Source organism: Borostomias antarcticus (genome assembly GCF_949987555.1).
Source record: "Borostomias antarcticus genome assembly, chromosome: 5".
NCBI lineage: Eukaryota > Metazoa > Chordata > Actinopteri > Stomiiformes > Stomiidae > Borostomias > Borostomias antarcticus.
In genome coordinates, this window is record NC_140238.1 from 24175741 (window position 1) to 24203225 (window position 27485).

Below are 27485 nucleotides of genomic sequence, written 5' to 3' on the forward strand. Positions count from 1 at the left end.
GTTTTCCCTAAAAGACATCAGTGCCATGCAGATGTACTTTATTCATATAATTTCCCATTTAGTGGTCATGCATTTGTATTTCATGCGTGCACCGGGTTCACCTAAGTTCAACTTAGTCTAGACACACACACACGCACGCACGAAAACACACACACGCACGCACGCACACACACACACACGCGGCCTACTTTCCCATTCTATCGCTAACACACGGCTAGGGAGAGAGACGTGTTTCTGTTCTGCTGTTCTGTGCCAATGCGCAAACACTCCGCGCCGTGGCGTGGGATAGGTCGGTCTCCCCAAATGGAGGCTGCGCTTGAGACATCATGCGATTGAATGACGAGCGCGTCATGCCTCTCTCCGGGTCTCTCTTTAGTCTCTCCGGTCTCTCACTCTCTCTGGTCTGGCCGATCGGTGACTCTGTGATCCCCTAGGACACTAGTACTGCCCTCGATAACTCTGCGATCGGCGTCTCGCCATAGCTCACAATGAATGTCTGCTTGTAGCGAGAGAAAGCGAGGAGTGAGAGCGCTGCTACCGACGTCTCCTCCATTGAAAAGCGCTGCATCAGTTCCCCCAGCCAGGGGTGAGTGTCTTCTGACGAGCGGGGCTGTCTGTCGGGGTCATGTGAGGATGTAGGGGCGGAAGGAGATGTAGGGATGTGCCTGTGTCCCTGGATGGCACCGCGGGTCTGAGCTGCTAGCTTTACTAACGGTATAGCCATTGGTCTTGAATGTGTTTGTTGTAGGAACAAAATATATTGTTTGGGCAAGATATGCGATTGAGGAGGGGTTGGTAGGAGGATGGCACGTAAACTTAGCTATGCTAAGCTAACGATGACACCTTAATGTTACCGGTATTTTCCAAATTCACACATGGTTCCTACCCAGCCTCTCTCCTTTTGAACGACACAAGACAAAAAGTAGCGTCGTAACAAAGTTAAAAGTTTGCCAGGCTGACAGTATGTCTGTCATGGTTTGTGCCAGACGATTTCTACTTAAATCGGCATTATATTGTACTCCATAAAAGTTGCTGGGAGCCGACAGAAGTGGTGGTAGCTTAGCTGAGCAGCTCGTCTTGTGTCGTCGGTCCCCCCTCCTCCTCCACCCCGCCCTCCGTGCCGCACTGGTTCCGTCTGGCTCGGCCTCGGCTGCCGGTGTCCTGGGATGACCTGTTGATGTCGGGAAAATGGAGAATCATGGCAGGGGGAGCGATTTCCCCATCCCCAAAAATATTTAATTAAAGTTAAGATTCTGTACCGATAAACGGACGTCGTCGTCGCGGGGAAAACCTATCTACAATCCGATGTAGTTTTTTTCGGATATCGCTTGTCTTTTAATTTTCGTGGACAGGTCGCAGAAGAAGCACGGAATATATCGGCGGTGAGCGAGGGTGGATGGTGCCGCCGGGGCGAACCCAAAAAAATTGAGCAGCGCTTTGCTGTGTTAGCTTAGCTTAGCTTAGCGCCCTGCCAGGCAGGCCTGCGGATGGCCATCTAAACCTCGCAGTGCCAGGAGATAACTAGCGGAACAAATGTGGACTTTTATATCAGTTGATTGACAAAAACGTAGTGATATCCTTGCACTTTCTCTGACACCGAGGAAACGCATCATCGTTGCGCTTCTTTTACCCGGTGGCAGCTCGCTGCCATCCTCCGGACCGCGTCGCCCCCCGGGCCGTGCCAGTGGAGCGCTCCAGCCGGGCAGACTGGCACACCGTGCGGCACGGTCACCCCGATACCGACCCCGTCTGATCCCGCATCCAGTCTGGTCGAACGCTACTTCGGTGAGATGGAGGCACTTTATGCTAGTTCACTCAAGAGGTTAAACTTAAAACATTAGCTAGAGATTCTTGTGGGCATTTTCTAAATCGTGGGTTGTAAACTTTCCTCTTTTTTTTTTAACCAAATTGTCATCTTGTCATAAAATCAATCAGTTGACTTTCTAAACGACAAGCAAATAAAAATGTTTTGAATTCATATGCATTTGTTAACTGGAGAGGTGCAAGCAAACCCATTTTTCAGCATATGGACACATCAAAGCACATCAAAACCAGGAAATGCCTACAGACCTACAGATATTGTGCCAGCCTCAGCTACCAATGGAGCTAGCTAGCTCTTAGAATCTGCACAGCAATGTAAACTGTTTTAAACTGAACGGTTGGATGTTCATAGACGTGGAGCTGGATCAGATGAAAATGCTTTACTCTGTATAAGTTCACAAAATTGGGCACTCGGCCCATCACAACATAGTCTGCGCTGTGGTGGCTGTGTTTAAATACTGGCAAAACATTCCTCCTTGGTCTTGTTGTGAGTATGTTTGACCTACTTTCCCCCTCTGTGACTTTGCTGGCTGGTATGAGGTGAGCCAGTGGGTGAACTAGGGTGAGCCTCCCTAGCTGCACTCTAACCTATATATTTAACCAATGTGCATGAGATGACCTTTTTCCCTGGGGACACCCTTCCTACAGGCCTCTCTCTCTCTCTCTCTCTCTCTCTCTCTCTCTATTTCTCTTTCTCTTCAATCTCTCTCTGTCTCTGCAAACACATCCATCTCTCAGTCTTCTCTCTGTGTGCTGCAGTTCCCTGCCAAACTGTAAACAAACAGCATTGTCTAATGTGTGTGGTGTGTGATTGTGTGTGTGTGTATGACTGAGTGTGTCTTTTTATGTTTGTTTGAGTTTGTGTGCGCGCGCATCTGTTTTTGTGTGAGAGAGCTTGAGAGAGGGAGAGACAAAGGGGGCATTTCTTTTTACCGTGGAGGCTGGCCAGGTCCCAAACGAAAGGCTTAGAGATAGGATGGGCTGCTTACTTCAGTCTTAGTCTTTAAGTCAGACTTGGTTGTCAGGAGGCTATGGGGTGGTAGGTAGTCTCTGTGGGGTGGTGGTCTCTGTGGGGTGGTGGTCTCTATGGGGTGGTAGTCTCTGTGGGGTGGTGGTCTATGGGGTGGTAGTCTCTGTGGGGTGGTGGTCACTGTGGGGTGGTGGTCACTGTGGGGTGGTGGTCTCTGTGGGGTGGTAGTCTCTGTGGGGCGGTGGTCTATGGGGTGGTGGTCACTGTGGGGTGGTGGTCTCTGTGGGGTGGTAGTCTCTATGGGGTGGTGGTCTCTATGGGGTGGGGGTCTCTGTGGGGTGGTGGTCTATGGGGTGGTGGTCTCTGTGGGGTGGTGATCTCTGTGGGGTGGTGGTCTCTGTGGGGTGGTAGTCTCTGTGGGGTGGGGGTCTCTGTGGGGTGGTGGACTCTGTGGGATGGTGGTCTCTGTGGGGTGGGGGTCTCTGTGGGGTGGTGGACTCTGTGGGGTGGTTGTCTCTGTGGGGTGGTGTTCTCTGTGGGGTGGTGGTCTCTGTGGGGTGGTGGTCTCTGTGGGGTGGGGGTCTCTGTGGGGTGGTGGACTCTGTGGGGTGGGGGTCTCTGTGGGGTGGTGGTCTCTGTGGGGTGGGGGTCTCTGTGGGGTGGTGAACTCGCTGCCGTCACACTCCCATAGTGTGTGAGGCGTCGGCCACGTCAGGGCTATTGTGTGTGTGCTGTGCATGCATCTGCGTGTGTCAACACTAGAACGGCCCCCTCTCTTAGTCCCTTCCTCACCTACCCTTATATAAGAACCAAACAGATCTAACAAGTTCTCCGTAGGTCACCTCCCCCCCCACACACACACACACACTGTTTCCCCCAGCTATCACCTCGGTGTCAACTCAGCTGGCGAGATGAAGGACCGAACACGACAAAAGAAAGCCACTTCACAGCATTGAGACAGAACCGTGTTGATCCCTGGCTAGGAAAGGAAAACATTCCTCCAGTTTGACCTTTGAGATGTCCTAGGCTGACACAGAGGCACTTGTGTCTCGCTCCTGCCTCTGTTTTTGGTTTGAGGGTTTACAGAACCAATTCAGTCAAAATCTGCACTGTGGTATTATTCATTAACATGGCTCCATTTTGTCCGGTAGTAAAAGGACATTACTGTAGTGTGAAAATTGCAGAGACTCATTTTACAGGTTGCTTAGGCAGGAGTTTGCTGTCAGTGCTCGAGCAATGGGGGCCTGCTAGAGGAGAGTCTAGTGAAAGTCCTCTTTCTGTCTGATCTGAGTCATGTTCTAGGGTTCCACAGTGTGATCGCATTTTTGCGACCGTTTCTCTGTCCAGTGTAACGTTGGTCTCACAAGTGCCAGTAGAGTCTAGCTGTCCAGATGCCCATTTTCTTTACTTTTTTTTCTTCTTAATTCAAAAACCATGACTTATCAAACTGCAATGTTGTGTGTGTTTTGTTATCCATCTATAACCACCATTTGTGGGGTTTTTTTTATGACGACAATGCATTTACAGTATTTAGTCCTGTACTTGTTTCATTGGTAACACTTTACAATAAGGTACACAAACCTGAGTTGGTAATGAGTAACTAATGAGGAACCAATGATTAGCCTAATTAATGAGGAGTTACTGATTAACTAGAATCCATGACTGTCATCTGACATCTAGTAGATAATGATGGGTTTCTAAAGAACAGACTGGGGACTACTATAGTAGTTAGTGAGGAACCAACGATTAGTTAATGAGTAGTTACTGATTAACTCTGAATCCTAATGTTTATATAATGATTAAGTAATGATGAGTTAATGAAGGACTACCTAGTAACTACTCTGTATGATGTAGGGCTGTCAACTAAGCTCAGACGTGCTATTTGACTTTCTGAAAATCAAATATATTTGATTATTGGGATTATATAATTTTGCATAGAAAATTATGCATACAATAGAACTGCCAGTACCAGTTCTAACCACAAGAGGGCACTCTGCGCCTATGGTGAAGAACAAGCACCAACGGTCGATCGATCAATCAATCAATCAAAGCTTTATTTGTATAGCGCATTTCATACACAGAGGCAACACAATGCGCTTTACAGAGAACAAGGTAGGTGGGCATACGACCCACCCCTACAAATTCAGAGGGAAGCAAAAAACCAGTATCACCCGAATGGTGCTTTCATATCCATCTCTGTGGTCACGGGAAGTATTCAAGTAACGTTAATACCCAGTCACCATGGGTGACATTTAGTGCAAACAGAGTCCTTTGATTAGGCCTATAGCCTATCCAACTGAAAACAAAACAAGAGGAATATCTTGTAGAGTTGCAAAGTAAATTCCGGAAATTGCAAAGTGATAGCGAATTGACCCTGACCTAGTGTCCAATTACCCCCTATTAACTGTTATAGGGGCCGGTTGGCGATGTGAACGGGAGAGACAACTCTCTCAGCTCGCGACCATAATACCGACACCAGACGGCGTTGCTGTGGTGCAACGAACCCTCGAGCCAAGATTAAACTAACCATCCTCAGGGAGCGGAGGCCCAATATGCCGTGTCCTCTATGCCGTGTCCTCTGGGATCCGGCCATACTCGGATCTGGAAAGTCCGCCGATCCCCGCTGGGTAGCTGCACCGGAACACGATACATTAGATGTAGTTGGATTTTTTTTAATGCAATTCTAGATTTTGCAGCTTGATCTTGGTTAAAACAACTTGAATTAATTATTATTCAGTTGAAATTCAATCCTGTACTGTACATTCCTCCATCAAATGCACAGATCATTCCTACTGTAGCATCCTGCACATTACAGCAGGGCTGTAGAGTAGGTCTTCTCTCTTAGAATTTCATTTTCATTTTTAAATTTTGTATTAGAAAAATTTGCCTGCATGTCTGCTTATGACAAACTAATAGTTTATTTATGTCTGTACATGACCAGGTAAATACATTTGGTAAATAACCCCCAAATTTACAGTTTATTCCCGTTAATTCCCATAAATTCCTATGGAATTTTGCAACCCTAATATTCTGTAGTGCTCTGGTCCACTTGATCGTATTCAGTGCTTGTTTACACTGTTGCCTGCCAGCTACCGAGAAGACGCACTTGGATGTTATGGAAGTAGTTAGGCCTAAGGTAGGCTATGCCATTTCCTCGCCACTTGGATACATAGATACTGTGTAGATACAGTTGTTTGTCTGTTTTTTGGCCATGTTGAAAACAATGAATACTAACGTAATGTGTTTTGGCATGATTAGTAGATGGGTGGGACTCGAGAGGCTGTGTGACGCACGTTGCTCTGCGGTAGCCTTCTAATCAAATCTACATTTTGAAGATTAATTATGCATTTCCCCCCCAAAGTCAACTAGTTGAAGTTCGAGTATTTATTTTACACCCCTAGTATGATTTAACTGTGTAACGGCAGATGCTAACGTACCATCTGGCTCCCTGAGTAGGGACCGTCCTGACCTGGCTGTGCAGCAAAATGTTGGTGCCCCCAGATCATGTAGTGGAGTCGCTAGCTGGAGGAGGAGGCCTGGGTTCCTTTCATGACACGTTCCACACATAGAACATGGAATAGAGCAGGACAGGGAGAGAAAGAGGGCTACTAGATTAAAGTACAGGTTGATTAAGCTTACAAAGCAACACAGTACGCTAGTGTCTATAGTGTCAGCACCTTGTTGTTAGTAGGCTACTGATCTTAATTGTAATTTTATAAGCCTACGTATAATTTGGGGTCATTCCAATTCAAAGAGCATTAGCATTGGTACTAGGGATTGCCTGTGTACTGCATGTTAAGTCCATATGGGGATGCTCTCCACTGCTGTTACTAGTGTCGTGCTGACAGCTTACCTGATTGGGTTTCCTCCTCTGGCCCCCGTCTCGTCCAGTTAACATTGACCTTTCTTTCTCTCTCTCTCTCTCTCAAACATGCCCACTCCTCCTTCCCTTGCTCCCCTCTAGTGTTGTCACGATACTGGCATTTCTAACTTCGATACGATACCTTGAAAAGTATCGATACTCGATACCATTTTCGATACCACGGGGAGAAGTTGACAACATTGAGGGCATAACATTTTTGATTTTTTGACCTGCTGAAAGCAGACAGTGTCTTCCTCAGCCTCGACAGCGCTCCAGACACACGGTCTATATCCAGGCCCTTGCTAATGGCTAGGTGTAGGTTGTGCCCAAAGCAGGGGACCCATGTGAAGTCCTGCTGAAATGCTTTCTTGTTATTTGAGGCATTATCAGTGGTGATGCCAGCCATATTTGACATGTCCAGCTCCCATGTTTCATGTACCATCTCCTCCAACGCCTCCCTCAAGCTGTCCCCTGTGTGCTCTGAGTGCAGCCCAACACAGCCCAAACACCAGCTCTGCATGTCCCAGGATTCTGTTATAAACTGCAGAGTTACTGCCATGAATGTGGATGTGGCCCTGCTGGGCCACAGGTCAGTGGTGCATGAAAAGAAGGGTTTCCCCCCAAGGCTCTCCATGATTTTATCTTTTGTTTCATAGTATAGGGCGGGGATTTCAGTGTTTATGAAATGATTCCGTGAAGGAAGGGCATACTTGTTATTTAACTGTCCAAGAAGTTGTCTGAACCCAGGTTTCTCAACAGTATACACGGGGACCTGATCCATGCATATGTACTCTGCTACAGCCCTGTTCAGTTTCTTGGCTTCATTTGATTTTGCATCATACTTTCTTTGTTGTTCAAATACAGCTAGTAGGGTAGGCTGTGTGTGTGTCGCTTTTGTTGCTGGTCGATTCTCCTCAGCTTCTCTCTGGTACTATATGAGAAGAGAAATATCACACTTTTAAAAACCTTGGTTTCTCTTTAGATCCGACCTTTAAAAATAACTCAATTATCTAATCTAATCTTAGAAATTAAGTAAAGTTAATAGTACTGTGTGTTAAGCATAACAGCATCTAAGTTGATTTACTGACCATTAACTCAAAATTCCTCAGGCTTGATAGCTGGTGTTGTCCTGTTAGCCCAACAGCCATTCTCGAAGCTAAGCTAACTAGCTCTAGTTTACATCCATGAGCTAGCTAGTAGCTAGCTAGCTAATTCCCCTCAGCTATTCAGACGCCACATTGACTGCTTTGGCCCATTGATGGATAGCTTTGAGGGGGATTAGCTAGCTAGCTTAGCTAGCCTAGCTTCACGTTAGCTATCTTATCTACCGCCCCCCCCCCCCCCCCCCACACAAACACACACACAGTCAATGCGGCGTTTCGATAGCAAGCTCATGGATGTATTAAACTAGAGTTCATGTATTAAACTAAAGTTAATAGTTTACTGGGCCATTTTGTTTAATGTTTCAGTGATGTTGAAAGTGGAGCTGTCACCCTCTCTAAATTCTTTATAGAGATCCGCGTGTCGGTCCTAGAGGTGTTTTGCTAAATTTGTTGTGTTTGCACCTTTCGTTGGCACTACTCTGGAACAACGCTTGCAAATGGGCTTCGTGGCATCTTTAGCTTTTCCTTCGTCATTTGCTTCAAACCCGAAGTACTTCCAAACTGCACTTCTGCTGTTTTCTTTATGCACGAGTCGCGGAGGCTCTGCACTTGCCATCTTCGGAGCGAGTGAGAGGATTTGTTGACAAGACAGGTCTGTGAGGGGGAGGGGGCGGGGCCATGTGTGCAGAGCAGCAGCGTGTGTGTGCCTGTGTGTGTGTGCCTGTGTGTGTGTACCTGTGTGTCAACAACTCGCTGTAGGAGAGAAGACAGAGCGAGAAAGCCAGCTGGTATCGATAGTGTGGAAAATATCGATATTGCGGGAAATTAGTATTGAAACTGTTTTAAATATTCAGAATCGATATGAATCGAAAAATCGATATTTTTGACAACACTACTCCCCTCCCTCCCCTCCTTCTCCTCCCTCCCTCTCTCCCTCCTCCCTCCCTCCCTCCCTCCCTCCCTCCCTCCCTCCCTCCCTCCCTTCCTCGTCCAGACCCTGTGGTGGTGTGCCCAGGCGCACCATGGCCCAGACCCTTCAGATGGCGATCCCAAACTTCGGCAACAACGTCCTGGAGTGTCTGAACGAGCAGCGTCTGCAGGGCCTCTACTGCGACGTCTCCGTGGTCGTCAAGGGCCACGCCTTCAAGGTGGGTCGCCCTCGCTCGCTCGCTCTTCGCCAGCCGACAGAAGATTGCTCGCCGTCTTGTTTCGGCCCAGCAAAATAAAATTGTTCGAAAACCTCACCTTGGTTTTGTAGTAGGCCTTTTTCGACCGCAGGATCTTGCCCCAGGTACTAGGGACTTTTGCAGGAACTCACTCCGTTCCCACCACAGGAACCAGGGTCTAGGATCTAGTACCTCGACCTACTTTTACAGTACAGATAAGTACTTTTCTGGGGAGCAGGCATAAGAGAAATAAGGTTGCACAGCAGCGCCCATATTTTATATAACCGCTGCTTTTTAAATGGATCTCTGAGGAGGGTGGGATTTAGATCGGCACAGAGGGCAACCGGACGGACGACCATATGTGCGGTTCTTCTGAATCACATATTCACCAACTTCCAAATTATGGGAATGAACGAAAATGAACTGGAAATATATGGGAATTATTAGGAATAAATTCTGCTTTCCAGTATATTCCCGTTAATTCCCATTAATTCCCCAAAATTCCCGTTTATACCCATGGGAGTAAATTAAGTAAGTAGCCTTCAGAACCAATGGTTCTGGAGCCTAGTGGCCCATAAGGCAGAAGCCTATCTCCTGATTCCTTAGCGTGAGACAGCTTGATGTACATACAAGTACACTCCCTGGATATGACGCTAGTACGTCTGAGGGATTTACCCCCAACCCTTGATGCTGAGTGCCAGGCAGGGAGGCATTGGGTACTATAAAGCCTTTTGGAATTATTTGGACTACTATTATAGTCTTTGGAATTCCCATGGGAAGTTTTGCGAAGATTCCTGGAATTTTGCAACCCTAGACAGGACGATCTTTCTCACCCCCTCCCCCCCCCCCCCCCCAGGCGCACCGTGCCGTGCTGGCGGCCAGCAGCTCGTATTTCCGGGACCTGTTCAGCAGCGGCGGGCCCGGAGCGGGGGCCGGCGGGAAGGGTCCGGCGGTGGTGGAGCTGCCCCCGGCCGTCCAGCCCCAGAGCTTCCAGCAGATCCTGGCCTTCTGCTACACCGGCCGCCTCAGCATGACGGTGGGGGACCAGTTCCTGCTCATGTACACCGCCGGCTTCCTGCAGATCCAGCAGATCATGGAGAAGGGCACCGAGTTCTTCCTCAAGGTAGGGGGGGGGGGTCTTGAGATGAGCTTGCCGCCCGCCTTTAATGGTGTCCGTGCGGTTTTCTCTGCATCTTCGTCCCGCGTTTCTCTGCATGTTAATCGTGTGCGCGTGTCCCCCCCCCCTCAGGTCTCCTCCCCCAGCTGCGACTCTCAGGGCCTGCATCCCGAGGAGGCCCCGCCCTCTGAGCCCCAGAGCCCCGTCACTCAGACTGGCGGCGGGGGCGGGGCCGGGGTGCGCCCCGCCTCCTGCCTGACGCCGCTCTCTCTGGTGTCGCGGGTGAAGTCGGAGCCGCAGCAGCAGCCCAGCCAACCAGAGGCCTCGCCCTACTCCGTGGTCTGCACGCCCGTGGCCAAGCGCCTGTGGGAGGGCGGCAGCAGTCGAGACGGGGCCAGCTCGGGGGGCAGCGGGGGAGGAGGAGGGATGAGGAAGGCCGCCCGCTTCTCCCAGGAGTCTGTGCGTGGCAGCGCCATCCAGAGCCCGGTCGGCGTGGGGCTGGCCGCGGGGGGTCACGGCAGCGGAACCAACGGCAACGGCGCTGCCGTCATGGGCAACGCCGTGTCGGAGGGCGCCAGCCCAGGCACCCTGAGTGCCTACGCCAGCGACTCGCCGATCAGCTACCACGACGAGGAGGAGGAGGAGGAGGTGACGGACGAGAGCGCGGAGGAGCAGTACCGGCAGATCTGCAACATGTACACCATGTACAGCATGCTCAACGTGGGCGCGGCAGGTACGCAGGGAAGGCTCTGTGTGACCGTCTTGTCGTCAAAAATGCCCCAAAAGGTTTTGTTTCAGTTCGGCCCATTTATTTAGTGCATACGATGTTTAATGGCAAGGCCACGCCACTCGTAGTCGGTCAGGGGCAGCCGTTGGCGTGAAGGAGAGCGGGGTAGCGCGTTGGAGGCGCCAACCGGATTGAAACTCACGGTTAACGGCTACTTGGGGATATTTGTGTTCCTTGATGATAGCAAAGAGCGGCCGTAGGAAATCAACTCTCTAATTCGTTGGTATTAGTTGGCTAGATAATTATTAGATTATCTTTAATAATTTCAACGTGTTCCATGGTCCATGTAGCCTAGCTTTTCACACTTGCGAAATGCGATTCAGGGTCTGGAAAGGCTTTCGTCCAGAGTGATCTCTTGGTTGGAATTCCAGCCAGGTCAGTCAGCGTCCTTTGAATGCATCTTTTGAATTAAATTGCGCAATGTGATTGGTTACTTATTGCTGAGGACTCCTTTAGCAACGCCTATTTCGGAAAACGGCAATGGGAGTCTGTTCAGACTGGATAATGAAGTGGAACAAAATGTGAATTCAGTCTGAGTGTCAGGCTATGATCATATGCTCCCACTAGCAAACATAGGCATGCAGAACCAGGAGGCTAGAGCAGGCCTCTGCATAACTGTGTGTGTTTCTCTGACCCCCATCTCAGCTGGTGAGCGAGTGGAGGCCCTGCCGGACCACACAGAGACAAGGGGCCGCATGCGAGGACGCCAGGACCTCTCGTCCCTCCCCGCCGAGCTCATCACTCAGATAGGCAACCGCTGCCACCCCAAACTCTACGAGGAGGGAGACCCCACTGAGAAGCTAGAACTGGTCTCAGGTACGTGAAGCTAGAACTAGTCTCAGGTAGATGAAGCTAGAACTAGTCTCAGGTAGATGAAGCTAGAACTAGTCTCAGGTAGATGAAGCTAGAACTAGTCTCTGGTAGATGAAGCTAGAACTAGTCTCAGGTAGATGAACCTAGAACTAGTCTCTGGTAGATGAAGCTAGAACTAGTCTCAGGTAGATGAACCTAGAACTAGTCTCAGGCAGATGAAGCTAGAACTAGTCTCAGGCAGATGAAGGTTGAACTAATCTAAGGTACATGAAGCTAGAACTAGTCTCGGGTACATGAAGCTAGAAGTAGTCTGAGGTACATGAAGCTATAACTAGTCTCAGGTACACACAGCTAGAACTAGTCTCAGGTAGATGAAGCTAGAAATATTTTCATTGTTATTTAACCTTTATTTAACCAGGCAAGCCCTTAAGAACAAATTCTTAATTACAATAGCGGCCTGACGAGGCAAAAGCCTCTTGGGGGTGGGGTGGGGGTGTGAAAACGAATGCCAAGGTTAATTTTTAAAAAGTTAAAAGACAACAGCACACATCCAGACAATCAACACAGTTCAAAGACATCAACGCAAATCCCGATTCCCAACACTTCAACATAGATCCAAACATTTCCTACACACCCCCTATTTACATACAGTCACATCATCAGGCAATACAGTGAAGACAACAGAGCAGCAGCAGAACAGGAGTAACATTTAGCATTAACACACACACCGGCAAAGAAGCGGCAGCAGCAGAAGACCAAGCATACATCAAGCTTTCCAAACAAACCCTCCAATCACAACACCAGGCAATACAATAAAGGAAGAGAGAGAGAACAGGTAGCACACACAAGCATTACGACAGACTGGAAAAACAAAGCAGCAAGTGAACAAAGGAAATGGTAAACGGGGCTAGGGCGTATTAGGAGTCCAAGAAACAGCTGCAAGTGTCCGTGAGAATGTCCGTAACAGAGTCCTTGAAAACTAACTTTGGGATAAGATTGTCCAGTTTTAGTGTTTTTTGTAAGTTGTTCCAGTCTCTGGCTGCAGCAGCCCAGAATGATGTCAGACCGAGTGCAGTGTTTGTTTGGGGAATTTTGAGCAGAATGTGGGGAGCTGATCGGGTGTTATAGACCTGCTTAGACAGGAGCTGTAGTTTGCAGCAAGTGACACAGGTAAGGGGGGGACAGACCAAGGAGGGTTTTGTAAATAAACATGAACCAGTGAATATCACGACGAGTGTGTAAGGATGGCCAGTTGACAGAGCAATATAGAGGGCAGTGGTGTGTTTTGTAAGGGGAATTACAGTAGACGGCAACCCGGATAGCAGAGTAATAGAGAACATTAAGCTTTTGGAGTGTGCCCTTGCATGACGACCTATAAACAACATCACCCTAATCAAACATGGGAAGGATGGTCATTTGAACAAGAGTGTGTTTAGCAGAGGGAGTGAAGGTGGAGCACATTCTGTACAAAAAGCCAAGTTTGGATTTGATCTTAGACTGTAACCTGCTGATATGGCGTGAGGACAGAGTGCTGTCTAGCCAGATACCCAGATATCCAGTGACCTGGTCCAGGATAGCCCTGTCAAGGCTAGCGATATCTCGGGCTAGAAGGGGTCCAGAACCCTTCCTACCGAGCCACATGACCTTGGTCTTGGTGGTGTTTAGCAGGAGGCTTAGGATGGAGAAAGCATGTTGGACCTGAAGGAAGCTATCCTGGAGTGATGTAACTACTGCATCTGGGGAGGGACCAACAGCATAAAGAACTGTGCCGTCAGCATAGAGGTGGATACATGAGTCTCCAAAAGAGCAAGCAATATTGTTTATGTATATAGAACAAAAGTATGGGGCCTAAGATCGAGCCCTGGGGGACAACCTTATTGACAGGGAGAGGCTGAGAGAGAAGTTGTTCTGATTTAACACATTGCACCCTAATAAGGTAAGGTAGTTAGAGAACCATGCCAATGAGTGACTAGAGACCCCAATGCTGCCCAGTCTGCCAGCAAGGATAGAGTGATCGACAGTCTTAGCTAAATCAATAAATATTGCACAATATTGTTTAGAATCTAATCTAAACAGTGATGTCATTGAGCACTTTGAGGGTTGCAGTGACACAGCTATAGCCAGATTGGAAACCAGATTGAACACCAGACAGAATATGATGAACATCCAGGTAATTAGTAAGTTGCTTATTTACCAGTTTCTCCAACACTTTTGAAAGACAAGGCAGTATAGAGACGGGCCAGTTAGGATCAGCCTCATCTCCTCCCTTGAAAAAGGGGACGCTCTATAGCTGCTTTCCATGCACATAGGATTTCAGCCACGCGGATGGACAGGTTAGAAAGGTCTGCAATTGGAGCTGTGATGATGGGGGCCGCAATCTTAAAGAAGAAAGGGTCCAGCTCATCAGACCCAGCTGTTTTGTGCGGGTCCAGCCTAAGCAGCTCATCCAGGGTGAGGCTGTGTAAGGGGGCAGGGGGCCCTGGGGGAGGTACAAGGTGAGGGTCTTCATGTAAGTTGGGGGGTGGGCTTAAGGGGGAAGAACTATCGGTCATGCAGGGGGGGGGGGTGGCAGACTCATAAATAGTCTCAGGTAGATGAAGCTAGAACTAGTCTCAGGTACGTAAAGCTGGAACTAGTCTCAGGTAGATGAAGCTGGAACTAGTCTCAGGTAGATGAAGCTAGAACTTGTCTCAGGTACATGAAGCTAGAACTAGTTTCAGGTACATGAAGCTAGCACTACTGTAGTCTCGGGTACATGAACCTAGAACTAGTCTCAGGTAGATGAAGGTAGAACTAGTCTCAGGTACGTAAAGCTGGAACTAGTCTCAGGTACATGAAGCTAGAATTGGTCTCAGGCAGAGGACGCTAGAACTAGTCTCATGTCCGTGTGTGTGTGTGTGTGCGTGCGCGCGCGCGCGTGTGTGTCTGAGGGGGGCTGTTAGCGTTAGCTGCAGTATGCAAGGGACAGAGACACGAAAGCGGAAAAGCTTTTACAGTAAGATGTGAGTAAGATGAACACTAAATAGATAGATACTTTAATGATCCCCTAGGGGGAAATTTGGCATTTCAGCAGTGGAAAAAAATACAGCAAAGGTTGGAAATGCAGATACAGAATATGCATGGTACTGTAACAATAAGCATAAAAAAGAACAAAGACTATATACATCCAAACCTACATCACATGTAGAGTATAGTATATAATATAATATGCACATGCATACATCCAGTCTGTATAAATAGATATCTCTAAGAATACACATATGTACATACATACATCCAGGCTGTATAGATATGCCTTGTAATACACATACATACATACACACACACACACACAGGGTTAGTGACCAGATGGTCCAGTAATTATCATGTTAGTGGAAACTGGCCAGATAGCTTGCTGCAGTTTGCTCATTTTGCATTATCATATCAAGGGGGAGGGACTAGGCATGGTTTTTCGGGGGACAAGGCCTGAGTCTCAGATTTGTGGTTATGGACTCACTCATCCACATGTTTCAGATCCAGATCACCTTAGTAAGGGACACCAGTGAAGGGTCCGGGGTTTAAAATGGAAGTAGTTCTGACCGCACAGGGTAGGTACAGTAACAGTTGCAAGTTGTTTTTAAATGACTGTGTGAGATGGGTTTTGAGCATGTGGCATAGATGATATGTACAGTATGTACTTAATATTAGCCATGACAAGAGCACCCAGAGAGTCTGTCTGCTCTGCATTAGGGTGGTTTGCCAAGCCACCGAGAGTTGGCATGTGACGGACATCTTGGAAGTCCACCGCTGGAAGACTTTAGAAATGCCAAGGAGTTTTACTTTTTCTCAGTATTTTAAACATGCTAAACAAATGGGAATGTTATTTTTCTTTTCATTATAATTTTGTACATTCCTAGTATTGACTTGAAAGACCTGAAAACCTGTATTTGTCCCTGTGGGGAATTTCAGGATTCAGAACAGCAACAGAAAAGCATAGAAAAGGATAGCCAATAATTAAGAGCAAAAAACATGAATAAATAATGAATCAATTAGTGCAGAGTTCATGTGCAAAGTGCAAAAGTCCATAGAGTCCCTGGGTCTCAGCCTATCAGCTCCAGCTCACCAGATCCAGCTCACCAGATCCGCCAGGGTTTGCCAGCCCACCTGGTTGTAGTGCCTGATGGCTGCTGGCAGGAAGGACTGTCCCCTACATAACCCTAACCCTAACCCCAGTCCCCTACATAGGTTAAATCCATATGTCTCATTATATTGATAATGAAATCAAAACTATTCATTTTCAAAGCATAAAATTAAATTGTAAATTACATGGTGAGAGAGGTGTGAACAGCGTGAATCAAAGGTGCTCAAATGCCAAAACATTATGATAGCCACAGTCTATATGTACGACGCTTATGTGGACAGTTATATTTTAATTTCTAAATGGATGTAAACTAATGTCAAACAAGGTGTGAGTGGTCAGACCTGTGGAGATGGATTACTCAGTTTCACAGATTTTATCCTACTGTGTACGTATGTGCTGATTGTGACAGACGAAAGTTTGAAAATCAGGCCGGGTAGGCTAATGTAAAAAAAAAAAAAAAAAAGTTAGGCTAATTTAGCCTGCCGTTGCCATCCTGATCATGTGAGATCAAATTCTGTTTCACTCCGTAGATCAGTTTGGAAATTCACACGTTCAAACTGATTTCCACCCAACAAGATATTGGTCAGGCCAATCACAACCATTTATCTAATATGGAGTTGGTTTGATACAACGACTGTACCCACTTGATACGATGATACGATGACTAACTCACGTTTCATTGCTCTGATTGGTTGGAGGTCTATCCGATTGCGTCCAGTGGTATATTGGGCTGCAACCGATGATAACGCTCCTTGGAAATGGAAAATAAAAGCATTTCCAGACCCTTCACATTTTTGTAAATTGGGTCTGGCGAAGCCAGGGTAGTCCCTGGGGGCTTGGCTTGGAAAGATCCCAGACACTAGGAAATTGGGTCTGGCGAAGCCAGGCTAAGGCTAATCTACATGTTTATCTACAAGAAGAAAAAATAAATCCAACTTGAGTGCACTTTAACAGACTTTATCTAGTTTAATGCCAGTTAGTGTGACAGAGGTGCCAACATCTGACAATTTGGGGACAAATTCTCGATGTAATTCAGTTTGGCCTAAGAAGCCTGTTGACTGCAAAATATTTGTTGACAGTGATTAGGATGGATGGTTTTATTGAAGACCTCTTGGTTGTCTGTAGTCTAACTTTTCCTTGTGCCATCTTATCAAGGTTTTGGCTACGTTCAGTCTGACTCTGGCTGTACATTAAACTTGTGCATAGGTGCTAATATTACTATAAAGCCTTTATATTTTGTTATTTCATGGGGAAAACACACAAAAATTGGCTTTATAGACCAAAAGAACTTGCTTCCACATTTTGTCAGTGATCTCCCAGCATTGTGCTGGGTGTTGTCAGTGGTCTTCCAGCATTGTGCTGGGTGTTGTCAGTGGTCTTCCAGCATTGTGCTGGGTGTTGTCAGTGTTCTTCCAGCATTGTGCTGGGTGTTGTCAGTGGTCTTCCAGCATTGTGCTGGGTGTTGTCAGTGATCTTCCAGCATTGTGCTGGGTGTTGTCAGTGGTCTTCCAGCATTGTGCTGGGTGTTGTCAGTGGTTTTCCAGCATTGTGCTGGGTGTTGTTGCTAGGTCATTTAGAACACGACTGCAAAGCCTTGTGGGTATATGTGGGTATGTTTAGTTTGCAAAAGTGTGCGTGTGTTACCCCCTCTATACTGGGGTATCTTTTCTTTCTTTTTTTTCTTTTTTTACCCGCAGATTGATGGTCTATATGGGTGTGTTGGCTGATGTGTTTAAACATGTACGTGTGTGTGTGCGCGCCCGCGTGTGTGTGTTTAAATAGGTACGTGTGTGTGTGTTTAAACAGGTATGTGTGTGTGTATGTTTAAACAGGTACGTGTGTGTGTGTGTTTGTGTGTGTGTGTGCTTGTGTGTGTGTGTTTAAACAGGTACGTGTGTGTTCATATCACGAGCCCAGCTGATGAACTGTCACGTCAGCGCAGGAACGAGACACAAGGTACTGCTCAGGAGGCTGCTGGCTGCATTCTTTGACAGGTTAGTCGTGTGTGTGTGTCTGTCTGTCTCTGTGTGTGTGTGAGAGAGAGAGTGAGAGAGATGTCTGCCATATCAGTCTCTATAGCAGTGGATCTCAAACTGGGTGCCGTGACGATACAAGCCAGATGAGCTGCACAGAATCTCCGTTCATTTACAGTTTTTGAAACTATTCAGTAAAAGCTTCTTCCACCATGTAAAAACAAAACCAGACAAGGTGTGCCTGGCTAGAGTTGGACCCCACTCCACAGTCACCAGCTCAATGGCCTTGTGATTAGTGTGTCCACCCTGAGATTGGGAGGTTGGGGGTTCAATCCCGAGCCGAGTCATACCAAAGTCACTCAGCATCAAGGGCTGGATTGGGGGTAAGTCCCTGTGACATACTAGCGTCATGTCCAGGGGGTGTACTTCTGCCCTATGGGCTACTAGGCTGCAGAACCATTGGTCATCAAGGCTACTTACTGACTTACCACAGTCGGTCTGGCATTCACGTCCACGCCTTTTGCTTCACTTCCGCAAACTAACTAACGTTAATGAGCTCAGCAACTAGATTAGGGAATCCCTTGCTACTAATATTCATGCTGGACCAGCTAACGGCTCCTTCTGAAATTCGAGACTGCAGGCACACTGGGGTACAACGCCTCGTTGGTTTTGTAGACTTTTCGCACATGCATGTTTTTGTCAGTCAGTCAGTCAGTCAGTCAGTGGAAACGGACTTTCCCTATTGTTGGCTGGCCCGTGGGCGGGTCCAGCAGTGAATTAACACATCATTCATATTAAAAATCCTTGTTAAAATTTGCATTTATGCTGCAGTTATTTATGAGACAAAAGATGTTCCTGTTGCCAAGGGAACACCTAGCAGCAGTGGTGGAATCAATACAAGCTGAGCCCAGATCAGAACCAACACTGGCCACTCCAACACCAGGCAGTACTGAACACTACCGACACCACGCAGTACTGAACACTACCAACACCAGGCAGTAATGAACACTACCAGCACCAGGCAGTACTGAACACTACCAACACCAGGCAGTACTGAACACTACAGACACCAGGCAGTACTGAACGCCACCAACACCAGGCAGTACTGAAAGCTAGCGACACCAGGCAGTACTGAACACACTACCGACACCAGGCAGTACTGAACACACTACTGACACCAGGCAGTACTGAACACTACCAGCACCAGGCAGTACTGAACACACTACAGACACCAGGCAGTACTGACCGCTACCGATACCAGACAGTACTGAACACACTACCAGCACCAGGCAGTACTGAACACACTACCAGCACCAGGCAGTACTAACCACCACCAACACCAGGCAGTACTGAACACACTACCAGCACCAGGCAGTACTGAACACACTACCAGCACCAGGCAGTACTAACCACTACCGACACCAGGCAGTACTGAACACTACTGACACCAGGCAGTACTAACCACTACCAACACCAGGCAGTACTGACCGCTACCGACACCAGAAAGTACTGAACACACTACCAGCACGAGGCAGTAGTGAACACACTACCAGCACCAGGCAGTACTGAACACACTACCAACACCAGGCAATACTGAACACTACCAGCACCAGGCAGTACTGAACACACTACCAACACCAGGCAGTACTGAACACTACCAGCACCAGGCAAATACAAAAAAACACAAATAAATTAACTATACATCTATAGATTATTAGTATACTTAGTATTAGTATCTATAGATTTACATGCTTTGCTACATGCTCCAAAGAATAGGCTAAGAAGTTAAATGGATCCGATCAGAATGGTGGAGAATGACAGACATGTCACTGAAATTGTTTCGCTTCATGTTAATTTCAGTTTATTGAATACATTCTTAGAACACATCCATGGTGCCTTTTTTTTAAGTTTAAAGGGGTGTTGGAGAAAGGGTTGGGGGTGACGCTTTGCAAAACAAAATGTGGTAACACTTTATAATAAGAGCACACTATAAGCATTTGTAATTCATCATTTATAGTTATTCATTCATTATTACACATTAGTAAGCAATTAACACATTTATAAAGGTTTTATTCTTCATTAATAAGATAAAGTAAAATGTGTTTATTCGCTGTTTTTTCTTACCTTATGAACAATGTATTTGCCATTTGTAAATTACGTATCATATCAATTACAAATGTTTTTCATGAGTTAATGGTTCATCAGGTTGTTTATAGCGTGGAAGTTAATGATCGACAAACTATTTATAAATACTTTATGCATGCATTTATCCATGTAATTAATTATTCTAAATATTTCAAAAACAAAAGAAATGGTGATGGATTTTAGAAGAAGCCCCCCCTCCTGCAACCAGTTACTCTACAAGGTACACCGATTGAGACGGTGGAGGAATATAAGTACCTGGGCACTATCATCGACTCCAAACTCACCTGGACTGCAAACACAGTGGCAAGATACACAAAAGCACAACAGAGACTTTATTTTTTAAGGAAGCTACGCAGCTTCAAGGCAGACGGAATAACACTGAGACTGTTCTACCTGACGTTCGTTCAGAGCGTGGTGACCTTCACCATCCAGCGCTGGGGTGGAAGTCTGTCCATCCAGAACAGAAACATGCAGGACAAGGTTACTAAGACGGGGAGGAAAATCACTGGCTCAGATATTCAGAGTATCTCTCAGCTCTCTGATCAGTACACCATCAACCTTGCCAGACGATTACTGGACGATCCTTCCCATCCCCTCTTCTCAGAGTTCCCCCTACTCCCCTCTGGACGCAGGTTTAGAATGCCCAAAACAAGGACAAAACCAGCCAGCACTTCTTTTGTGCCAAGAAGCATTAAATTATTGAACAGCTGTTGATGCCTGTTGCAGTGATGATGATGTTGATGCGATGATGTTGGTGAGGATGGTGATGACGATGATGGTGGTTGGTGACATTGTGGTGTTGGTGATGGGCGTACATTTTAATGTTTTATGTATGCTTGACTCAATAATGAATGAATAACGCTTTATAAATTATGAATTAATACTTAATAAATGCTTTATAGTGTGCACTTATTACACTATGGTCCAACATTGGGAACCACTGCTGCTACAGGCATTCTCCAGACTTCAGCCCTATGTGGGAAATGTTCCAGGATTTGGAGGACGGCCCTACCTACCCAACCACTACCACAACCACTACCCTACCCAACCACTACCACAACCACTACCCTACCCAACCACAACCACTACCCTACCCAACCACTACCACACACTCTCATACTCTGTCTCTTTGATCCCCCACTCCCAGAAACACCCTGGCGAACAGCTGTGGAACAGGAATCCGCTCATCCACAAATGACCCCAGCCGCAAACCGCTGGACAACAGAGTGCTTCACGCAGTCAAATGTGAGTGTGTGGGTGTGTGTGTGTACCTATTATCCCCTTTACCTACCTACTACTATACTACCTATACTACTACTACTTATAGTAGGCATAGTCAGCTGACCACAGTGGATTGTGAATTGCAGTGTGGATCCTTACTGTCTGTTTCTCTCCCTTGCTCTGTCTCTCTTCCCTCCACATCCTCTTATTCTCTCTTCTTCCTTTCTCCTCCCATTCTTCCCTCTCCCTGTCTCTCCCCCTGTCTCTCTCTCTCTCTCTCTCCTGTCTCTAACCTCTCTCTCTCTCTCTCCTGTCTCTAACCTCTCTCTCTCTCCTGTCTCTAACCTCTCTCTCTCCCTCTCCTGTCTCTAACCTCTCTCTCTCTTCTTCTCCTGTCTCTAACCTCTCTCTTCCTCTCCTGTCTCTAACCTCTCTCTCTCCCTCCTGTCTCTAACCTCTCTCTCTCTCCCTCCTGTCTCTAACCTCTCTCTCTCTCTCTCCTGTCTCTAACCTCTCTCTCTCTCTCTCCTGTCTCTAACCTCTCTCTCTCTCCCTCCTGTCTCTAACCTCTTACTCTCTTTCTCCTGTCTCTAACCTCTCTCTCTCTCCCTCCTGTCTCTAACCTCTCTCTCTCTCTCTCCTGTCTCTAACCTCTCTCTCTCTCTCTCCTGTCTCTAACCTCTCTCTCTCTCCCTCCTGTCTCTAACCTCTTACTCTCTTTCTCCTGTCTCTAACCTCTCTCTCTCTCTCTCTCTCTCCTGTCTCTAACCTCTCTCTCTCTCTTCCTCTCCTGTCTCTAACCTCTCTCTCTCTTCTCCTCCTGTCTATATCCTCTCTCTCTCTCCTGTCTCTAACCTCTCTCTCTCTCTCTCTCTCTCTCCTGTCTCTAACCTCTCCCTCTCTCTCTCTCTCTCTCCTGTCTCTAACCTCTCTCTCTCTCTTCTTCTCCTGTCTCTAACCTTTCTCTCTTCCTCTCTTGTCTCTAACCTCTCTCTCTCTCTCTCTCTCTCTCTCTCTCTCCTGTCTCTAACCTCTCTCTCTCTTCCTCTCCTGTCTCTAACCTCTCTCTCTCTCTCTCCCTCTCCTGTCTCTAACCTCTCTCTCCCTCCCTCCCTCCCATCTCTAACCTCTCTCTCTCCCTCCCATCTCTAACCTCTCTCTCTCTCCCTCCCTCCCATCTCTAACCTCTCTCTCTCTCCCTCCTGTCTCTAACCTCTCTCTCTCTCTCTCTCTCTCCCTCCCTCCCTCCAGTCTATTGTCAGAACTTCGCCACCAGCTTCAAAGAGAGTGAGATGAACGCCATCGCGGCCGACATGTGCACCAACGCGCGCCGCGTGGTCCGGAAGAGCTGGATCCCCAAGCTCAAGCTGCTGATGGCGGAGAGCGACGCCTACTCCGCCTTCCTGCCCGATGCCGTCAAGATGGAGGACGACACCCTGGGGGCGGAGCCCGCCTTCGACCCCGCCTCCCTGGAGGGCGGAGCCGGCGTGGAGACGGCCAGCGGCGGCGTGGGGTCGGAGTCGCTACAGGGCGTGGGCGGGGAGGGTGGCCCTTTGTTCTAGCGCAGGGGGCGGCGGAGGAGTTAGGCGTGGCGTGGTGACATCTACCTGTATCGCCCCATCCTCTCTAACCCCCCCCTCTCCCCTGCGCCGACCCCTTGACCATCTTTTGAGCTTTCACCCCCATCGTATGACTCTGGGACGTTGCTTAGGCTAACACTCAATGCAACAAGGAAGTTTTGCTTATTGGCTTCCTTGGGCGACAGTCTAGATCCTCGAGGTGGTTTCCTGCCTGTGATTGGATAGGGGCAGGGGGAGGGCGGGGTCATGGGGTGAGGGGAAAGGCTTTTCTATTTTTCCCTCCACTTCCTTTTTCTTTTCTTCTTTCTTTCTTTGTTTTTGTAGCTGTGTAACCACCCCCCCCCCCTCCCCTTTTTTAAATACATTCCCGTAGGGAAGGAGGGATGGGGTAGCATCTGGAGACGGAGGTATAGGGGTGGATGAGAGAGAGAGAGGGAGGGTACTGAGTGTGTGTGGGGTGGGGAGGGATAGAAAGAAAGGAACGGACACAGGGATGTACGAGAACACGGGAGAGAGAAGCTGCTGCCCAGCAGGAAGCTCTCTCCCCTCCTCGGACCCCCCCCCCCCCTCCCCCCAAACTCCCTCCAACCCTCCCCCAGCACACGCACAGCCCCTCCCTGTGACTAGAACAACGTTATTTTGCCCTGTTTAAGAAATGTACCGTGTACTTTTTGTATCATTTCCTCTTTCAGTGATTTCAGCCGCGTGTGTGTGCTTGTAACAGGCGAGGTATCGAGAGAGAGAGAGAGAGAGAGAGAGACAGAGAGAGAGAGAGAGAGAGAGAGGAACGGGGTTCATGATTGTAACGCTCAACAGGAGGGATGGTCATATTTTTAGAAATGTGTATTTATATAAACCAGCACATGCTGTGTGCCGCGAGTAAGAGAGGGATTGTTTTAAAATCTCCATTTTGCTTTATTGTATTTTGAAGAGAAGTTTTGCAAAGATGAGTCCTGTTGAATATGGAAAAGTGCTATTTTTGCATTAAGAGATGGTATAACACTTGCGGTCAGAGCTGTCTTAATATTGGTCACTTACTTGTTTACGTCTCGATGACACATGACAGAGAACAAAGAAACTGATAGAACATCTGTTTTCAGATAGAAATTTGGCCACTTGCTAACAGACAGAGGCTACTGCTTACTCCCTTCTGTGTTTGTAAAGAAAATCTAACGAGGTCCATTGAGGTGACTATTTCGCGCTAGCTAGGGATGGTACACGCTATAGCTCTGTCGCTACGCTAGCTAGATCGCTTGCTGAAAAATCATGGCTAGCTAAATGTAAAAAAAAAAAAAAAAAAAGAAAGATATAAAATATGAAAAGCTTTCATGGATATGGCTGACTATATGACTACTTTGCTATCCCCTGTTCTATATATGTTGAATCGATGACCCTCAATGAAGCAAACTACTGACATTGTGCAAGCGATAAAGCTACGGTGAATGGTTTGGACTATATGGAATGTGCCTTTAATTGTGGTCTATGAATGGGGGGGTACTTATGTGAATGGGTGGAGGTGTTGTAAGGAGGTGGTGGGTCTTCCACTTTGTCTGGTGTTCAGTGCAGTGTGCACTGGTGTTCAGTACAGTGTGCAGTAAGATGCCACAGCTTTTGTCCTGGAAAGATGGACGTTGGGGTGAGCTGTGTGTGTGTGTGTGTGTGTGTGTGTGTGTGTGTGTGTGTGTGTGTGTGTGTGTGTGAGAGATTGGGATATAGAAAATCAGTGATTTTCCATGTACAAGTGAGTGTGAAGTAGGTGTGTGTGTGTGCGCGTGCACGTGCTTGTACACTGCTGCGCCTACACAGCCTGTACAAAGACAGCTGAAGCACTCTGGGACGTATGTCCAGATAGCGGTGTTACTACGCTCTTGCATTGGAAATCCAAAATGGCACATTGTATTTGGATGTTTGTTATTTTTCTGCACCTTCCGAGAGAGATAGAAGGGGACATATCCGCACCTTGACATGAGATGAAGCAGTGGTCTGAGCACCTTTTGAGGGGTTGTCTGGAGAGTAAGCCTTGTAGGGTCACGTAAAAAAAAAAAGTGTAGCAAAAGCTACCAAGTGTTGTGGCAAGAGCAACAGGCTCCTTTTCATAACGAGTGACTCTGGTTCCTGATGTAAATATTGAGAAGACTGTTGAGCTGAACCTAACTTCACGCTCTAGACTTTTTTAATAGGATGTTAGTGACTGTGCGAAGGGTGGGAGAGGCCCGCTTCACTTTTTCTATTTGTTTGGTTCTTTTTTTTTACCTGATGTTGATGTTGACTGTGTGAGAAGAGCTCCCAGCATGCATCTTTGCCTACAGATAGGAGATTGGCAAAGGGGGAGGACCCCTGTCCCTGGATAAGCAAGAGGATGATGATGATGATGATGGGTAATTCAGGTCTAACCTCACAGCCCTGTCTTGCTACTGGCTGATTAAGTGTGACTGAGGTGTTGTTGTTGTTGTTTTGGGAGAGCCTCTCATGGCTTCCCAGGATCCCTCTGACCCATTTCCTCAGAATGTGTATGAAAGCCAGACTCTTTCCCTGGACGGCTGCTCTTCCTGTTGTCTGCACCTGTACTCTCCTCACGGCTGTGGGGGAGCGAAGATGAGACGCCTCTGGCTGGAAGTTAACATGTCCACCAGAGAAGAAAGATGTTTTTTTTTTTTCCTTTTCTCCATGTTTGCGAGGCAGGGTTTTTGTGGAAGGTGACTGGTCTACCGGAGTCCTGGTACATTTGGGCATTTTTACTTGTCTGGGGGAACTATAATGTAAACATTTCACATTTCTGAACGTGCAGCCTACCAGGCCTTACCGAGGGTAGCGCCGTGACAGCGAATGATCAGTCCGACTCGGCTGCCCTCAGGTTAGGCTAAGGAGGAAAGGTGACCCATTGCATCTGATTGGATCACCCCTCTATGGGAATCTCAACTTCTCTCACATACACCACCTGCTGTTCGCAGAATGTACTGCAGCCCAGAGACAGAAGGGCAGTATAGCTCAGATTACAGGAAAAGTATGACATTTCATGAAGAGACCCTCTGTAACACGTAGACAGGTGTGTTAGAAGCAGAGAGAGGGAGAGAGAGAGTAGCTGGTGTAAAGTAATTCCAAGTATTGTGGCTGACCCCCCCCCCCCCCCTTCCTCGCCTTTGCGACTACGTGTGTGTGTGTGTGTGTGTGTGCGTGCGTGCGTGCGTGCGTGCGTGCGTGCGTGCGTGCGTGCGTGCGTGCGTGCGTGCGTGCGTGCGTGCGTGCGTGCGTGAGCAGTATGTGTGAGAGAAAGAGCTTGCACACCCGGGCTGGACTCTCCTAGGTAGGCGTCCACGTTCCTAGGCTTGTGCACATCAGCGTCTGTGGACACGCAGAGACAGAGAAGAGGATGGGCCAGGCAGGCTGGTATGGTGTGGCATGGAGGAATCTTTTTTCACTGTACACAGTACATATATAAATATGACTACATACATGTATAGATGAATACTGTATATTATACATAGAGGCACACAAGAAGTCAGATTGTTAGTTGTGCACTCACAGCATGAGGTATATATTTACCCAGAAACCGCTTATTGAAACAAAGTGCAGTAGCGTCCACCTGTGTCTTTGTCCCTGCTCCTAGCCCTCTGTGACCCTGTAGCGCCAGCGCTCTAGCGATCATTCTGTTGTCTGTGTTCCAAGTGCCAATAACTTTGTGAAACCCTGTAACTGTGACCCAATATTATTCATGGTAATTGCACATTAACTACTGTAAAAAAACAAAACAAAAAAACATATAGAACATGTCAAAATTGATTAAAAAAACTGAGTATCTTAATAAAAGATTTGTAACAAATATTTAGGTTTTGCTCTTTTTTATAGCGTCTGCTTTACTTGCTACACTCAGGCCTGCTGTACAGCCTACCTGGTGGTTAGCCTGGAAGCCAGACTCATCAGGGGGGAAAAAAATGTTTTCACGATAGTCTGGACTTCCAGCCGCCCAGAACGATTTGAGTGAGCGGGACTACTTGCCTTGACAGACAAACTCCCTCAGCCAATCAGTGTAACAAAACATAGATCAACCTTTTGCCAAATCCAGTCGAAAGAACGGAGACAACGTCTTTTCCGCTGAGAAACTGCTAGTGCATACTCTTGTTCTTTAATTGTTATCATTGAGTATTTCTGCAATAACTGCACTTATGGCTGTGTTTATTCTTCTAACGTTAACATTAACGCTCACTGCTTTCTACTAGCAGACTCCTGTTATCTACGGGAACCAATCAGGGACTGGGGGTGGAACAGCAGTTAAAATGCAGTCTCCTTGTTGGTGCCCAATTTTCTGGGAAAACTCAAATTGTTCTAGGCGGCTGGAAGTCCAGATTCTAGCGTGAAAACTTTTATTATTTTATTTTTTCCGCGATGAGTCTGGCTTCCAGCCTTCCTTGTGGTGGCTCTAGGCCCCAGCATCCACTAGGCATCTTTTTCTGAGTTCCAGTTCCTTGTTTCACTTGTTATCCCGACCCACACCCTGACCCACACCCTGACCCTGACCCACACCTCCCACACCTCGACCGACACCCTGACCCACACCCTGACCCTGACCCACAACCTGACCCAGACCCTGACCCACACCCTGACCCACACCCTGACCCTGACCCACACCCTGACCCACACCCTGACCCAGACCCTGACCCACACCCTGACCCTGACCCACACCCTGACCCTGACCCACACCCTGACCCACACCCTGACCCAGACCCTGACCCACACCCTGACCCTGACCCACACCCTGACCCACACCCACACCCTGACCCACACCCTGACCCAGACCCTGACCCACACC

At 47.6% G+C, this 27485-nt stretch overlaps 1 protein-coding gene across 2 annotated transcripts; it reads left to right on the forward strand.

Moving 5' to 3' along the window:
* The first annotated feature begins 459 nt into the window (after nt 1-459).
* On the forward strand, nt 460-22882 carry nacc1a (nucleus accumbens associated 1, BEN and BTB (POZ) domain containing a). 2 transcript variants are annotated; one of them, XM_084437728.1, is made up of 8 exons: nt 460-586; nt 8751-8904; nt 9779-10045; nt 10172-10772; nt 11472-11642; nt 17648-17753; nt 21025-21122; nt 22350-22882. In XM_084437728.1, exons 2-8 carry the CDS (start codon nt 8779-8781, stop codon nt 22658-22660), a joined length of 1680 nt encoding a protein of 559 aa, XP_084293854.1. In that variant the 5' UTR covers nt 460-586; nt 8751-8778; the 3' UTR covers nt 22661-22882. The 2 variants fall into 2 exon arrangements, with proteins under 2 accessions (XP_084293854.1, XP_084293853.1); XM_084437727.1 differs by lacking the exon at nt 460-586 and adding an exon at nt 1167-1785.
* The last annotated feature ends 4603 nt before the right edge of the window (nt 22883-27485 follow it).